Source organism: Arvicola amphibius, chromosome X (genome assembly GCF_903992535.2).
Source record: "Arvicola amphibius chromosome X, mArvAmp1.2, whole genome shotgun sequence".
NCBI lineage: Eukaryota > Metazoa > Chordata > Mammalia > Rodentia > Cricetidae > Arvicola > Arvicola amphibius.
In genome coordinates, this window is record NC_052065.1 from 76,864,521 (window position 1) to 76,882,565 (window position 18,045).

General features: G+C 37.3%; 1 protein-coding gene across 1 annotated transcript; it reads left to right on the forward strand.

Moving 5' to 3' along the window:
- The first annotated feature begins 276 nt into the window (after positions 1-276).
- On the forward strand, positions 277-2,703 carry LOC119804924 (cullin-4B-like). The gene is given in 1 exon segment (XM_038316706.2): positions 277-2,703. A coding segment is annotated over 1 exon segment (2,367 nt). The 5' UTR covers positions 277-291; the 3' UTR covers positions 2,659-2,703.
- Positions 2,704-18,045: the final 15,342 nt, after the last annotated feature.

Genomic DNA, 18,045 nt, shown 5'->3' on the forward strand with positions numbered 1-18,045 from the left:
CAGGAGGTCAGATCAGCCACTGATGGTAACACCAGCACCACTCCGCCCACCTCTGCCAAGAAGAGAAAGTTAAACAGTAACAGCAGTAGCAGCAGTAGCAGCAGTAACAGTAGTAACAAGAGAGAAGACTTTCATTCCACCTCTTCCACCCCTCCACAACCTAGAGATTCGGCGTCCCCTTCAACCTCGTCCTGCTGCCTCGGGGTTCCAGTGGCCACTTCCAGCCACGTACCGATACAGAAGAAGCTGCGTTTTGAAGACACCCTGGAGTTTTGTAGGGTTTGAAACGAAATGGCTGAGGAATCTTCTTCCTCATCTTCCTCATCATCGCCCACTGCTGCAACCTCACAGCAGCAGCAGCAACAGCAGCAGCAGCAGCAACTTAAAAATAATAAGAGTATATTAATTTCTTCTATGGCTTCAGTGCACCATGCAAACGGCCTGTATAAATCATCTTCCACGGTCTCTAGCTTTGCTAACAGCAAGCCTGGCTCAGCTAAGAAGTTAGTGATCAAGAACTTTAAAGATAAGCCTAAATTACCAGAAAACTATACAGATGAGACATGGCAGAAGCTGAAAGAAGCAGTGGAAGCTATTCAGAATAGTACTTCAATTAAGTACAATTTAGAAGAACTCTACCAGGCTGTAGAAAATCTTTGTTCTTACAAGATTTCTGCAAATTTGTATATGCAGCTAAGACAGATCTGTGAAGATCACATCAAAGCACAGATTCATCAATTCAGAGAGGATTCATTGGATAGTGTTCTTTTTCTAAAAAAGATTGATAAATGCTGGCAAAATCATTGTAGGCAAATGATAATGATCAGGAGCATTTTTTTATTTCTGGATAGAACTTATGTTCTTCAGAATTCCATGCTACCCTCCATTTGGGACATGGGATTAGAGTTATTTAGGGCTCATATTATAAGTGATCAAAAAGTTCAGACGAAAACAGTTGATGGCATCCTTCTCTTGATTGAGAGAGAGCAGAATGGTGAAGCAATCAATAGAAGTTTACTTCGAAGCCTTTTAAGTATGCTGTCTGATTTGCAAATTTACCAAGACTCTTTTGAACAACGATTTTTGGAAGAAACTAACCGACTTTATGCAGCGGAAGGTCAAAAGTTAATGCAAGAAAGAGAGGTTCCTGAGTATCTTCATCATGTTAATAAACGCCTAGAAGAAGAAGCAGACAGACTTATTACTTACTTAGATCAGACCACCCAGAAGTCACTAATTGCTTCTGTTGAGAAACAACTTCTAGGTGAACATTTAACAGCAATACTTCAGAAAGGTTTAAATAACCTTCTTGATGAAAATCGAATTCAAGATCTGTCTCTTCTGTATCAGCTCTTCAGTAGAGTTTGAGGTGGAGTTCAGGTTCTCTTACAGCAGTGGATTGAGTATATCAAGGCTTTTGGAAGTACTATTATTATTAATCCTGAAAAAGATAAAACCATGGTTCAAGAATTGTTGGACTTTAAAGATAAAGTTGACCATATAATTGATACCTGCTTTCTGAAAAATGAAAAATTTATCAATGCTATGAAAGAAGCATTTGAAACATTCATTAATAAAAGACCGAATAAACCAGCTGAACTGATAGCTAAATATGTAGATTCAAAACTTCGTGCTGGCAATAAAGAAGCTACAGATGAAGAGCTTGAGAAAATGCTGGATAAAATAATGATTATATTTAGATTTATCTATGGCAAAGATGTTTTTGAGGCCTTCTATAAGAAAGATTTAGCCAAACGCCTATTAGTTGGCAAGAGTGCATCTGTAGATGCTGAAAAATCAATGCTGTCTAAACTGAAACATGAATGTGGAGCTGCATTCACCAGCAAGCTTGAGGGGATGTTTAAAGACATGGAACTTTCAAAAGACATCATGATTCAGTTCAAACAGTATATGCAGAACCAGAATGTACCTGGCAATATTGAATTAACTGTGAATATCCTGACAATGGGTTACTCGCCAACATATGTACCTATGGAGGTCCATTTGCCACCAGAGATGGTAAAGCTTCAGGAAATTTTCAAGACATTTTACTTAGGCAAACACAGTGGCACGAAACTCCAGTGGCAGTCAACTTTGGGACACTGTGTGCTAAAAGCTGAATTTAAAGAGGGCAAAAAAGAACTTCAGGTCTCTCTTTTTCAAACCCTGGTACTGCTAATGTTTAATGAAGGGGAGGAGTTCAGTTTAGAAGATATCAAGCAAGCTACTGGGATAGAGGATGGAGAATTAAGGAGAACACTGCAGTCACTAGCCTGTGGCAAAGCTAGAGTTCTGACTAAAAATCCAAAGGGCAAAGATATTGAAGATGGTGACAAATTCATTTGTAATGACGATTTCAAACACAAACTATTCAGGATTAAGATCAATAAAATCCAAATGAAAGAAACGGTTGAAGAACAAGCAAGCACTACAGAAAGAGTATTTCAAGACAGACAATACCAAATTGATGCTGTGATTGTCCGAATTATGAACATGAGGAAAACACTTAGCCACAATCTTCTTGTTTCAGAAGTCTACAATCAGCTAAAATTTCCAGTAAAACCTGCAGATCTAAAGAAGAGAATAGAATCCCTAATTGATCGGGACTACATGGAAAGAGATAAAGAAAACCCAAACCAGTACAACTATATCACATAGAATGTTGGCCTTGGAACATTTGTTGTCATATGCCATAGCCATTGGATAAACTAACTTGTTGAATCAAAAAAAAAAAAAAAAAAAAAAAACAAGATCAGAAATGAAAAGGGGGACATAACCACAGACACAGAGGAAATTCAGAGAATCATTAGATCTTACTACAAAAGCCTGTATGCCACAAAATTGGAAAATGTGAAAGAAATGGACACTTTTTTAGATAAGTACAATATACCAAAATTAAATCAAGATCAGGTGAACAGTTTAAATATATCTGTAAGCCACGAGGAATTAGAAGCTGTCATCAGAAACCTCCCTACCAAAAAGAGCCCTGGACCAGATGGTATCAATGCAGAATTCTACCAGAACTTCCAAGGGGAGCTAATACCTATACTCCTTAATGAGTTTCACAAAATAGAAACTGAGAAGTCATTGCCAAACTCCTTTTATGAAGCTACAGTCACCTTGTTACCAAAACCACACAAAGACTTACCCAAGAAAGAGAACTACAGACCAATCTCACTCATGAACATCGATGCAAAAATTCTCAATAAAATACTGGCAAACCGAATCCACGAACACATCCAAAAAATCATACGTTATGATCAAATAGGCTTCATTCCAGAGAGACAGGGCTGGTTAAACATACAAAAATCTATCAATGTAGTCCATCATATAAATAAACTGAAGGAAAACAAACATATGATCATTTCATTAGATGATGAAAAAGCATTTGACAAAATTCAACACCCCTTTATGATAATGGTCTTGGACAGATTATGGATAGAAGGTTCATTCCTAAATACAATAAAAGCAATATACAGCAAGCAGACAGCTAACATTAAATTAAATGGAGAAAAACTCAAAGCCATCCTACTAAAATCAGGAACAAGACGAGGCTGTACTCTCGCTCCATACCTCTTCAATATAGTACTTGAAGTTCTAGCAATAGCAATAACATAGTATAAGGATATCAAGGGGATACGAATTGGAAAGGAAGAAGTCAAATTTTCGTTTTTTGCAGATGACATGATAGTATACATAAGTGACACCAAAAACTCTACCAAAGAAGTCCTACATCTGACAAACACCTTTAGCAATGTGGCAGGATACAAGATCCAAAAAATCAGTTGCCCTCCTTTACACAAAGGATAAAGAAGCAGAGAGGGAAATCAGAGAAACATCACCTTTCACAATAGCCACAATAGTATAAAGTATCTTGGGGTAACTCTAACCAAGGAAGTGAAAGATCTATTTGACAAGAACTTTAAGTCTTTGAAGAAAGAAATTGAAGAGGATACCAGAAAATGGAAGGATCTTCTTTGCTCTTGGATTGCAAGGATCAATATAGTAAAAATGGCAATTCTACCAAAAGAAATCTGTAGATTCAATGCAATCCCCATCAAAATCCCAACAAAATTTTTCACAGACCTTGAGAGAACAGTAATCAATTTTATATGGAAAAGCAAAAACCCCAGGATAGCCAAAACAATCCTATACAATAAAAGTACTTCTGGAGGTATTACTATCCCTGACTTCAAACTCTATTACAGAGCCACAGTAATGAAAACAGCTTGGTATTGGCACAATAACAGGGATGTTGACCAATGGAATTGAATCAAAGACTCAGATATTAACCCACAAACCTATGAACACCTGATTTTCGACAAAGAAGCTAAAAGTATACAATGGAAGAAAGAAACCATCTTTAACAAATGGTGCTGGCATAACTGGATGTAAACCTGTAGAAGAATGAAAGTAGATCCATTTCTATCACCATGCACGAAACTCAAGCCCAAATGTATTAAGGACCTCAATATTAATCTGACCACACTGAATCTGATAGAAGTGAAAGTGGGAAGTAGTCTACAACACATGGGCACAGGAGACCACTTCTTATGTAGAACCCCAGTAGCCCAGACAATAAAAGCAACAATGAATAAGTGGGAACTCCTGAAGCTGAGAAGCTTTTGTAAAGCAAAGGACACTGTCATTGAGACAAAAAGGCACCCTACTGACTGGGAGAAGATCTTCACCAACCCCACATCAGACAAAGGTCTGATCTCCAAAATATATAAAGAACCCAAGAAACTAGACTTTAAAATGCTAATTAACTCAATTAGAAATGGGGCATTGAACTGAACAGAGAATTCTCAACAGAAGATGTTCGAATGGCTAAAAGACACTTCAGGTCATGCTCAACCTCCTTAGCAATTAGGGAAATGCAAATCAAAACAACTCTAAGATACCATCTTATGCCTGTCAGAATGGCTAAAATCAAAAACACCATTGATAGCCTATGCTGGAGTGGATGTGGAGTAAGGGCAACACTAATACATTGTTGGTGGGAATGCAAACTTGTGCAACCACTTTGGAGATCAGTGTGGAGGTTTCTCAGGAAACTGGGAGTCAACCTACTATAGTACCCAGCCATTCCACTCTTGGAAATATACCTAAGAGATGCCCAATCATACTACAAAAGCATTTGTTCAACAATGTTCATAGCAGCACTATTTGTAATAGCCAGAACCTGGAAACAACCTAGGTGCCCCTCAATAGAAGAATGGATAAAGAAGGTGTGGCACATATACACTTTAGAGTTCTACTCAGCGGTAGAAAACAATGACATCTTGAATTTTGCATGCAAACGGATGGAAATAGAAAACACTTTACTGAGTGAGGTAATCCAGACACAAAAAGAGGAATATGGTATGTACTCACTCATAAGTGGATTCTAGCCATAAATAAAGTACATAGAGCCTATAATTCTTGATCCTAGAGAAGCTAAATAAGTAGGTGAACCCAAAGAAATAATATTGCTATCATTCTACATATTGGAAATGGATAAAATTGCCAGGCTGGTTTGGGAGCATGGGGGTGGGGGTGAGGTGGGGATAATGGGAGATGCGGGGAGAGAAGGGAGAAGGAGAGGATGGGGAGAACTTGAGGAAATGGATTGGTTGGGATGGAGGAGGGGGTGGTTGGGGGAGCAGGGAAGTATATATCTTAATTATGGGAGACATTTTAGGGTTGGCAACAGTCTGAACTCTAGATGGGTTCCCAGGTGTCTAAGGAGAAATCCCCAGCTTGTTTATTGGGCAGCAGAGGAAAGGATGCCTGAACTGGCCTTGTCCTATAGCCACACTGATGATTATCTTCCATATTACCAGAGAACCTTCATCTGTTGATGGATGGAGATAGAGACAGAGACCGACATTGGAGCACTGGACTGAGCTCCCAAGGTCCTGATGAGGAGCAGAAGGAGGGAGAACATGAGAAAGAAAGTCAGGACTGTGAGGAGTGCGTTCACCCACTGAGACGGTAGGACAGAACTAACAGATCACCAAGACGATTTGTAATGGGACTGATGGAACATACTATCAAACTGGACTCTTTGAATGTGGGACGGTGGAGGCTGACTGAGAAGCCAAGGACAATGGCGATGGTTTTGATTCTATGGCATGGATGGGCTCTGTGTGAGCCTTGGCAGTTTGGATGCTTACCTTCCTGGACCTGGGGGGATTTGGGAGGACCTTGGACTAAAAATAGTGTAGGGAACCCTGATTGCTCTTTGGCCTGGAGAGGGAGGGAGTGGGGGTATTGGTGGAGGGGAAGGGAGGGAAGTGGGAGGAAGGGAGGAGATGGAAATTTTTAATAAATAATGAAAAAAAAAAGAAATGAGTGAAGCTTCTTTCAGACCTTGCACGACTTGCGTAAATGAATCAATCTTCTTTCTTACTTCTTCAATTCTGTGCCAAACATTCAAATCTGCTATGCAGCATGAAGCCCTGCCTGGCCCATTAGTTTCAGCCTCTTATTGTCTAATTCTCACATCTTGAATAACCCATATTTAATAATCTGTATAATACCACGAGGTGGTGTCTTACAGGGAAGATTCTAGCCTGCATTCATCTCGGAGAGAAGAGTCATGGCTACTGCTTGAGTAATCTGACTAACTTTCCTCTTTGCTCTTTCCCAGCAATGTGTTCTGTCTACTCCACCTATCAAAATCCTGCCCTATCAAAAAGCCAAGACAGTTTCTTTATTAACCAATGAGAGTCCTCCATCAGGTCTGGGTTACCTCACTCAGGATAGTGTTTTCTAATTCCATCCACTTGCTTGCAAAATTCAAGATGTCATTGTTTTTTACTGCTGAGTAGTACTCTAATGTGGAAATTGCCACACTTTCTTTATACATTCTTCAGTCGTGGTGCATCTAGGTTTTTTTCCAGGTTCAGGGTATTACAAATAGTGCTGCCATAAATACAGTTGAACAAACGCTTTTGTAGCATAATTAAACATTTTGGGGTATATTACCAAGAGTGGTTTTGCTGGATCCTAAGGTAGGTTGATTCCCAATTTTCTGAGAAACTACCATACTGATTTCCAAAGTGGTTGAGATGGGGAAGAGGAGGGAAGAAGGGGAGGGTTGGGGAGAACTTAAAGAAAAGGGACAGTTGAGATAAAGTAAGGACATATATGAGGGCAAGGAAAGAGATATCTTGATTGAGGAACCCATTATGGCATTAGCAAGAAACCTGGCTCTAGTAAAATTCCCAGGAATTCACAAGGATTACCCCAAGCTAATACCCTAAGCAATAGAGGAAAGGGTGCCAGAACTAGCCTTTCCCTGTAGCCAAACTGATGATTATCTTAAATATTACCATAGAACATTCATCCAAAAACAGATGAAAACAGAGACAAAGACCCACATTGGAGCACTGAACTAAACTATCAAGGTCCAGCTAAGGAGTAGTAGGAATGAGAATATGAACAAAGAGGTAAAAACCATGAAGGGTTAATCCACTGAAACAGTTTACCTGAGTTAATGGGAGCTTACCAAGTCCATCTGGACTGGGAAGAAAAAAGCATAGGACCAAATTAATCCCGCTGAATATGGTTGACAGTTGTATGGCTGAGGCAGACTGAGAGACAATGGCAGTGGCACTGGGATATATCTCCATTGCATGTACTGGATTTTTGGAATCCTATTCTTTTTTAATGTACCTTGCTAAGCCTAGATGTAGTGAGGATGGCCTTGGCACAAAGCAAAGTGCCCTATCCTCTCTTAGGATTAGAGGGGTTGGGTGATAGGGGTTGTAGAGGGAATGGAAGGAGGGGAGGGAGTGGGAATTTGGATTGGTATTTTAAAAACAATCTAATAAATAAAAAAAGAAAAGAAAAAAGAATTCTCTGATGGAGGAGAGTTATCTGTCTATGTTACTTTCATTGGTTAATTAATAAAAAAAAACTGCCTTGGCCCTTTAAGAGAACAAAAAATTAGGTAGGCGGAATAGACAGAACAGAATTCTGGGAGAGTTGGGAGATGCTTCAGGCAGTCGCCATAGTGAGTCTCCATGCTTCTCCTCTCTGAGATGGACGCAGGTTAAGATCTCTCCTGGTAAGCCACACCTTGTGGTGCTACACGGATTACTAAATATGGGTTAAAGGAAGATATGATGCTGTGCCGCCAGTGCAAACTGTGGCTATAAAACATTTCAGTGGCTTTTATGGGCCTGGATATTTGTGTTCCCACTTGGGATAGGAAGGAGAGTGCACTGAGACTGGACCAATGGCTCCCTGCTCCCTGCCTGCACCTGAACAAATGGAGAAATCAGGCTTAGGCGAGCAGGAGAGCATGGCGGATTTCTGCCGCCATATAGAGAGATGTTTTCAGACTGCGCAGTGCTCTGTGCATCAGATTTGGCTGTAACTTGGATGAAAAGAGTTTCTGTGCTGCACGCTCAGTCTCAGAATTAAACTGCTGAGTGCGGCTCCAATGTGGACTGCTGTGTACCTGGAACTGTGTGCGGCTCAGGGCACCAAATGACTGAGACAGGAGCGGCTCGGCTCTGCTCTGCCATGCTGAACTGTGCTGATCTCAGGCAGGAACTATCTATTGTAATTACCATGATAACAGCGCAGTTAAGGTTTAGACTTGGCTGGAAACAGGCGGTACCATATTACCTCTACGTGGCGCAACTTAAGTTTTTAAGAAGTGCTTAACCTTTTAAGAAGTGCTCCTGGATAGTAAAAAAATTACAGGTTCACAATAGGAAAGATTCAGACATAAAAGGCCTTTAAATGGCTCACAATGTTGGATAAATATACGTAGGCTTGAGAGAGAGAAAAAAATATAGATAATAAAGTTAATGCTTTAAAAAAAGATAAAGTCTTTAAAGAGACAGAGTACAGATAGTTATAGATTAAAAAAAGTAAAATGATAGAATAAAAATAAGCCACGTAAAAATGGAAAATTCACGGAGAGTCTGGATTATGTATTTTGTTGTGTTTTCTTTGATTTTTTTGACTGTAAAGGAGCTAAGTACAGAGAGACATTTCATTATATGTTCTGCCAAGCTAAACCAGAATGGATATTATAACGGTATGACTTCAGAATTTGGATCTAAGAATATGATGCTTTGGAAAAGAGTTTCTTCTTTTGTTTTCACAGAGGAGGAGACTCTGTGGATTGCTTCTATCCCAATATGGTATAATAGACCATGCCCTCCTAAAAGGTTGCTGTGAACATCTTCAAAAAATTATTTCACTCAACTGCCAACTGAGAGAAACCTAGCACAGAGGTTACACCATAAAAGACCTAAATAACAGCGCCCCCATTCAGCAGAAAGCAGTTTGGAGAGAAATAACTACGCCCATTTTCCCAAATATTGTTTATAAATGTTCTTTTACATTTAAAGGGGGATATAATACAGATATGAATAATTTGCAATGGTATGGATTTTAAGGTCAGTTTGTTATATGTATATGTATTTCTGATCTTGATTAAGCTATTTTGATTGTGTAGTTCATTTTAAAAACTGTAATGTATAATTAGGAAATATAGGTTGTTAATGGATAATCATCGATAATAGTCAAGCTTTGTTAATGGATAATCATCGATAATAGTCAAGCTTGTAGTCATGTTAGTTAGATTTTCTAGATATATAGAGATATACTTTAGTTAAGTAGGCATTCTTCATATCTTTCAATAGTCAAACTTGTAGTCATGTTAGTTAGATTTTCTAGATGTGCATAGATATATTTCAGATAGGCATTCTTCATATCTTTCAAAGACTGCAGAATATGACATTTAATGTTTTAATAACTTAGGGCTTTTCATGACAATGAGACATGTCTGCTCCTGGCAGCACCAATCTACTTCAAGAGGAAGATGGGCATCGAAGAGGCTCCTTATGGAGTTTGATAGCCATTTGGGCAAGAAACTGCTCTTACCTGGACTGTTACATAAACTGGACACAAGGAACCCACAGAAAGAGGACTGTTTAACTTGCCTAAAGGTGAGATGGCCTTTTGGGGTTCCTGATTCATTAAAGAGTCTGTGAGACGTTCTGCAGGACACAGCAGAAAGTGACTGAACTGTCTTTGGAATTTCCTGCTTCATGGAAATGTCTGCTGGATACTTATGGGCCTGTAGGCTAAAGATGGATGCCCCAACGGTACAGAGGAACTTTGGGTGACTGTCCAGGCAGCGAGTTGTCTCTGTCATTTCTAGAGTTTGAAAGTTGCATATGACTTGTTTACTTAGGTAATATTATATCCTTCTGGAGTCTTTCATGGAGTTGAAGAATAAATAGATAGTTATAGCTTTCTTTAGTTATGATAAAGGGTAAAATAGATTTAAATATTGTAACTGTAATACTTGCTTGATAACTGTTTTGTTATATGTAATTTTGCTATGTTAAAGTTGAAGCCTTTCTTTTTTGTTTAAACAGAAAAAGGGGAAATGATGGAGGAGAGTTAACTGTCTATGTTACTTTCATTGGTTAATTAATAAAAAAACTGCCTTGGCCCTTTAAGAGAACAAAAAATTAGGTAGGCGGAATAGACAGAACAGAATTCTGGGAGAGTTGGGGAGACGCTTCAGGCAGTCACCATAGTGAGTCTCCTTGCTTCTCCTCTCTGAGATGGACGCAGGTTAAGATCTCTCCTGGTAAGCCACACCTTGTGGTGCTACACAGATTACTAAATATGGGTTAAAGGAAGATATGAGAATTAACCAATAAGAGGCTGAAACTATGGGCCAGGCAATGATTTAAAAGAATACAGTTTCCGTGTAATTATTTCGGGTGTAAAGCTAGCCGGCGGCCGGGTGGCGGGACGCAGCCCCACTGCTCCATTCTACAATTCTCAAATTTCTTACTTAATCTGCCACCAATGATCATGAAGAAGGAAGGTTGACTACTGCTGTGTAGAACACTAAAACTCTAACTGGATTTCCAGGTAGTTACCTAGTTCAGCAGCAATCCAAGAATGCTGTCCAGGGAAATTCTACCCACAGAGAGAAAATGAAAACCTAGATAGTGGGGCTGTGGTATGGAGTTCCATCCTATGGTGGTGGCTGCACAGTCAGAATTAAGTTGCTTTTTCATGAATTTTTACCCCAAAAGTTGGAGACCAGATGTACCATGAAATATTTTCTCTTAATAAAATCTCTGAGTCAGATATTTGGAGGTATTAGCTCAAGGATCAGAAAAGCATTTCATCCAGCAACTAGAGAGACATTTTAAAGTTTCCAATGCTCAGATCAAAGGAGCAATACTGTTCTCAGACTGTATCCTCAGACTCTGTCTCCACCAGATGTCAGACTGCACTTAGATCCTGATTTCTCCCGTTAAATTTTTCTCCCTGCCTAACTCCCTAGTGCTGCTACTAAAGGCAATGGATCCAAAGTGTTGGAATCACCTTTGCGTGACTTCTGTTTCTCTTTTACACATATTCAATATTGTGCAGCACACAGTGGCCTTGAACTAACAAGAGGTCTCTCTGCCTCTGCCTCTGTCTCCCATATCCTGGGATTAAAGGTGCATTACATCACTCCTTAACCTCTAGTGGCTTAGTTCTGCACTCTGATTTTCAGGAAGTTTGTTAGTTAATCATAAGTATTATTATTCACCCTTGCTATACTAAGATTCTATTTATAGTTGCCCCAAGATATAATCTTTTATGAAGCTTGTCTCTAGACTACTATATATTTTTGGAATAAAAAGTATTATATAGAATAGTGGATATACTCAGAATATGTTTAATCTCTATGAATAAGCATAGTTCTTAAACAATATTTTCAGATTAGTGTTTTGGTTATCTATGACTTGACAACTTTTTCTTCTTAATATTTGGTGGTGAAATAGCAGATGTCCATTCCTAGTATTTCTGACTATGTTTATCTGTATTCCTTTTTCTTTCTTCCTTAAGGAGACCAATGATATAACAAAGAAGAGAGAGAGTAAAAGAAAGCAAGAGAAAGAATGTATTCTAGTGTTCCTTAAATCTCTTCCTATTCTCTCTGTATGTATCTTAATCAGTAGTTTGGCAGTCAGTAATGGAGAAGGTTTGCAAAGACAGTCTTTAAATATTAACAAAACGCACATATCTGACTGCAGATACAAGTAGCATCATATCATTTCTTTTAAATTTACTTTTTCATTTTATATATAGGTTCTTTCAAATATTTCTATTTCTGTTTGTCCCACTAAAATTTTAATAACAGGAATAATAATAATAATTTAATCACATGAATAATATTTGGTGTATTTTATTACTCATTGAAAAATGATTTTATATCATTAGTTGCTGTCACAATATAAACTCTTTGCTTTAGTGTATAGTTTTTGTAAAATTAAATTAATATTTTAAAGCATAAAAAGTACCATTGTACCCAAATAAAAATATTGTTCAAGCTTTCTAATAAAGAAATAACTGCCAGATGCAGAAAGTTATATAACTAACTAATGTTATCATGCAAAAATATCTACTGCAAAAATGGCTTTACATAAATTCAAAATACTCCTCAGAACCCGAGGAAAATGCCAAGTACTTACCCCTCAGTATTTGTTCAAAAAGATGGAGATTAAAAATATAACAATATTAAGAAAAGTTAGAAATTTCTGAAGAATGCTCCTTCAAATTACTACATCCTCTAAATCCTACAACAAGTCTAACCAGTCTAATTCAGTGTTAGTTGAACTGCAGAGAAGAAATTCTTATGAAGGTGGCCTAAGGCAGATAAAAAATCATGAGCTCATTTTACATAAAATATTATAGTACAAGGAATGTCAGTAACAGACTACAGGAAATGGATCTAAGTCTAGACATTTTTAAAGAAATAACATCTGCTAAATAAGTACTCTGAAAAGAGACAATGAAATGATGGGATAAAAGATGCAGCTGATAATTTAGTGCTTCAAGAAAAAACACTGAAATAGAAGGTTCAAACTTTCTTTCAAACAACAAAAACATATAATGTGAAAAATCAGGATTATTTTGGTACTAGACTAACAGAAGGCTAACCTGAAATGACTATTTTGAACCCAAATTCCATTTATAAAAAGATAAACATAAAATTTTAAAGTTAATATGATAAAAATGTAAGCATTTATATTTGTAAAAAGAAAAAATTACATCTATTATAAATGAGCTGAAATGGTTTTCACAACTTAAAAATGTTTCTGCAAAAGTATGCATGGACATAGATGTAGATACACATTTTATAAGAATTTGCTTACAGAGAACAGGGTATAAAAGAACAAACACATTAAAGTAGGATTAAAGACTCAGGTATTTCAATTGCTTGTGTACCATATTTTTGGCACACTTGAATAAGCAAGAAAAATATATATTATTTCCTAAATAAGCTCAATAATGTTAGTAATTTAGAGCACTGCATCCTGATTTTTGAGGAAAATGACACAGTACTGATTTTACTACACTGCTCTGATTAAGTTTATTATTATAAAAAATTGTAGTTCTTTAGGTGTGGCAATATAAGAGTTTTATTATTTGGCAGTCAATAATAATATATATTTCACAAACCAAGATAAGTTAAATATTATATTCTTTTACTGAGGTAATGAGATAATTTGCAAACTGTCTTGTTTATAACTCATATTTGTCCCTCTTACTAGATTTCTTCCAGTTTCATGTATTTTTCTGCACCATGTATTGAAACACACAAAACATTGGTGTCCTTAAAAAAAACCTTTCATATTTGATGCAATTCTTAAATTTTAAAAAAGATACCGAACTTCCAGAAATTTAGTGTACTTGTAATAAAATTCTTTTGATTGATAGATAGTAAAATAGCTACAGTTTTTTAAAGACTTCTTTCTTTGTGAATACTATAAGTTTTAAAGTTTGAATTATTAACATTATTGAAATTTGAAACTATGAATAAAATTGTGTAAATTCCTAACAATGAACTAGCAACTCCATATTCCTTCCACGTTTTTTTATTTATATTGAACATGTGTGATTTATTCATATTGGTACTGAGGTATTCATTTTTTACTTATTTAATAACTAATAGATTAAGTTTCTTTGTTGCTGTAGACATATGAGAATGAAGGACTTTGTTGCCAGCTCATCCTAAAGTGTAAAAATTGTCTGACTCTTTCATATATACATCTATACACACACACACACACACACACACACACACACACACACACACATAGAGGGTATTTAGAAGTACTTGGCAACACTGATTTTTTTTATTTTTAAATTGAAATAGCTCTATATCTCCTTTTCCCTTTCTTTCCTCATTCCCCTACCTGTTAACCTCCCTTGAATCTAATATGACTCTTTCAATCTTAAGTTGATAGCCTATTTTTCTCTTAATAAATTTCTTACATACACATATATTTATATTTATGCATATGGGTGTATGTTTGAAATCTACTGAGTTCACTTATTTTATATTTTTGTATGTATTTATTTCATGTCAGACTACTCAGTACTGGATACCAATAAGGAGGCTCATCCACAGGAGTCCTAATTCTTCTTCTAGCAATCAATATTTGCTTAAACTCCTTTGCCAACTTGTTGGAACCAATGAAACTAACCTCTTCCCATGTTAGCATGTCTCTTGTTATTTTCAGTTATGAATCTTGCTTATAGCATCAAAATAAATTTGTTTACTCAATGATAATCCAAATAATTAAATTGCAATGGTATTAAAAATATATGCATATATCAAAATTTGAAAATATTTTTTTCAAAACAAATATGACTAATACAAAGCTTTCTTCATATCAAGTCTTCATAATATCCACCAGTATCTGATACTTATTTTTCCACAGAAAAATAGAGCAGTCTTATGTTTGCTATTCTTAAGCATTATAATGAAGGATAAATATATGAACATCACTTGGAAAAATTATTTTATTTTGTTCTCAAATAAAAACAATACTTTATATCCTCTGCTTTAACCATTTTGAAATAGTTCTCATGCTTGGATAAGTTAAGTAGATCATCAACTAGTTAAAACAGTTGATAAATGAAAATGTAGCTAGTTGCTACATTGAATGAATTTCTTATTTTTATGTAAATTTTCTTGTTAATTATTTTAAGACTTGCAATTTTTATAATGAGTACTCCATATTTTTAGATTTAATTTACCATAGGTAATACCATTAAGAATACCTCCATCACTCTTCCTCTAACATCAAAGACAAAGAAGAGCAAGAGTAACCCACTAGTGCAATCATATCAGTAGCAATTCCATCTTAGAGCTCAGTTGCAGTCATAGTACAATGAGTCACAGAACAATTTAGAAAAAAATTCCTGTAAACATGTCTGAATAGAGCCTTTATGGCACATCTAGTATCAGTTAGTGTCATGTTCTCTGGTCAGACAAGCTTTTAATCTACAAAAAAACAGCTTTGGTGTGGTAATAGTGGAGAACAAAACACTTTTTTGAGACTGTTTAGTTCCAGAACACATATATGTATCCCATATTAGTATTAGTTTACTTGAGAAAGAGAGAGTCTCTAGCTGTCATCCCCAAATCTTTGGAATCATAGTTCTATATAAATGAATGTTGAAATGTGTTGTCTCAGAGTTTGCCCTGACACCAGTCAAAGATATGTGCTCCAGTGAAAAAAGATCATATTTTTCCAGATACAATGCCATAAGAAAAATATATTGTGGTGAGCCCTTGAGTCTCTTCAGGGCCAGGAAATCTAGATTAGGTGTACACCAAACTGTAGATAGGAGCTAAAGCTCAGATATGATACTAGAGAAGGAGCTGAGAGTTCTACGTTAGGGAGAGCAGAGAGCAGGAAAAGGATGCTGTACTGGATATTTCTTGAACATCGGAGACTATAAAGTCACTTTAGTAGCCAACCTTCTCTAAGAATATCACACCTATTCCAACAAGACCACACTTTTTCAATAGTTCCAGTACCTAGGATCCTATGTGGCAATTTTCATTGAAACTAAAACAATTTGATTGGCCTTTGCTGTGATTAAAAAAGTACAAAATTAGTGTGCTTGTTTGGATTTAGGAGGCAGTACATTCATTTTGTTTGGATTTAGGAGGAAGTACATTCATTATGTTGGTATATTATTCTAGCTCATATACTCAATGACTTGAAAAGCTAGTATTTTTAACTGTGGCCTAGTATAAGAAAGGTTCTATAACTTACCCCAGCTGCCATGCTGACTTCTGTACTACTTACATTATATGATCTGGCAGATCTGATGGTACTTGAGTGTCACCAGAAGATTGGGATGTTCTTTGCAGAATTGATAGGCAGTCAGAGATGAATCTTAGTATATGCTTCCAGAATTAGAGGAGTGGTATAACAATCTTCTATGCATAATTACTTACCCATAAAGAGATAGCTTTTTTGTTTTCCACTGGGCCTTAGTGTAATAAACACTTAACAATTAGCCATCAAGTTACCATGGGATTAACTGATGTTTCCTTTATGATCTGAGTGCTATGAGACCTAACAACTCATAACAATATACTACATAGCAGAAACACATTACTAAGAGAAAATAGTAAATACATGATCAATATAGAGCATGATTGGAATTCATAATAAAATACAGGACTAATGGATCAAATGCCTAAACTTCCTACTCCAAGATTCAATGTCTTCTCTCCTTAGGGAGCATCTTTATAACTGAACAAAATCAAATTTTGGTGTCTAGATATTCTAAATGCCAAGTGGCTTTCTGCTTAATTAAAGTCCCATTTCTGGGACATTCTTGAAGGAGGTTGGCAATAGCAAGCATTCATGGTAGGCTGAACTCTGGAAAAGGTTATGACCATACTTTATTCTAGGAAGAAAAAAATGTGGTCAGATGTGTAATTATACAATAATGTATAGGCTAAAGTAATTGAATAATTTGGAAAGTTTGTGGGTAAGATTCTTTGGAGAAATCTACAAATGATGTGAAGATACTTCTGTCCCATTAATGGCCACCCAAAAGTGACTTCAGTTGAAAAAAAACTTCAATAATGAAATAGGCAAGTAGATATATGCCTTAGAAATGATAATAAAGGCTTTGATCACCGTTCCACCCAAGAACCAAGACATAATGAGTTTCTTACTGAGTTAGAAGGAATATTAAATGAGTAATAGAAGAATAAATACAGTTATAAAAAGCAGCTGTGTTCACATGACCAGTTATAAAAACAAATTTTTTAGCTGTCCTTTTTTTTGCCTGAAATACCTGCCCAGCAAGGAGCCATTAGCCTGTAACAGAAGACCCAGCTGAGGGTGAGTGTCTTTCTGCAGACAGTCCACGACCTCCTAATCATTCTAATCATTCTGCAGGGGTTTCTCCCCACGCCTTCTGCCCTTCTCTTCCTATCCCATCCCAGCGTCCCTAAAGCACCTCTCCACTCCTTAGGGGCAATAAAACCGCCCTGCTCAGCCCTTTGTGGCTGGGAGCCATTCGGTTGTGAGGGGCAGGAAATCTTCTGTTTCACCCAGCTTGCCAGCTGGGCCTTTTGTCTGATACTCCACCCCATCCTGCCCCCTCCATTGCCCTTTTGTCCCTGCAGTTTCCATAGGCGACCAGGAATCCCTGATTCATTGCTGTGGAGTTCCATCTGGATGGGTAAGTGTTTGCTATCCTGGGGTGACCTGCCCTGGAAGAGAGCACAGCCCTCCTCCCCCAGCATCTGGTGCAGGGGTGTCTTGGGTACACATGTCCTGCCTCTCCCAAGCTCTCCCTAGTATATACAAGTATCCTGCTCCTATACCAAGGCCATCCACCCAGAGGGGTGAGAGTGTGCCCTCCAGGCAAGTCTAAGGATTCCCGCAAGGCAGTGCTGGCTTCTTCAGATTGTGCTGCAAGGAATAGCTCCTGCTCCAGCACTGAGGAGATCCACCTAGACTCACTCACAGCAAAGACTGGACTAAGACACCAAGTTTCTCCTAGCTCCATTTGAAGGAAGAGATGGGCAGGCACCAATGCAAGAAGTCCTACAACAGCCCGAAAGGCAACATGACATCACGAGAATCCAGGCATCCAGAAACAACAAGAATTGAACACCCTACTCCAGAAGAAATAAAAGAAATCGACCTTAAACAGTACTTTATGAAAATAACAGAGGATCTTAAACAGGAGGTA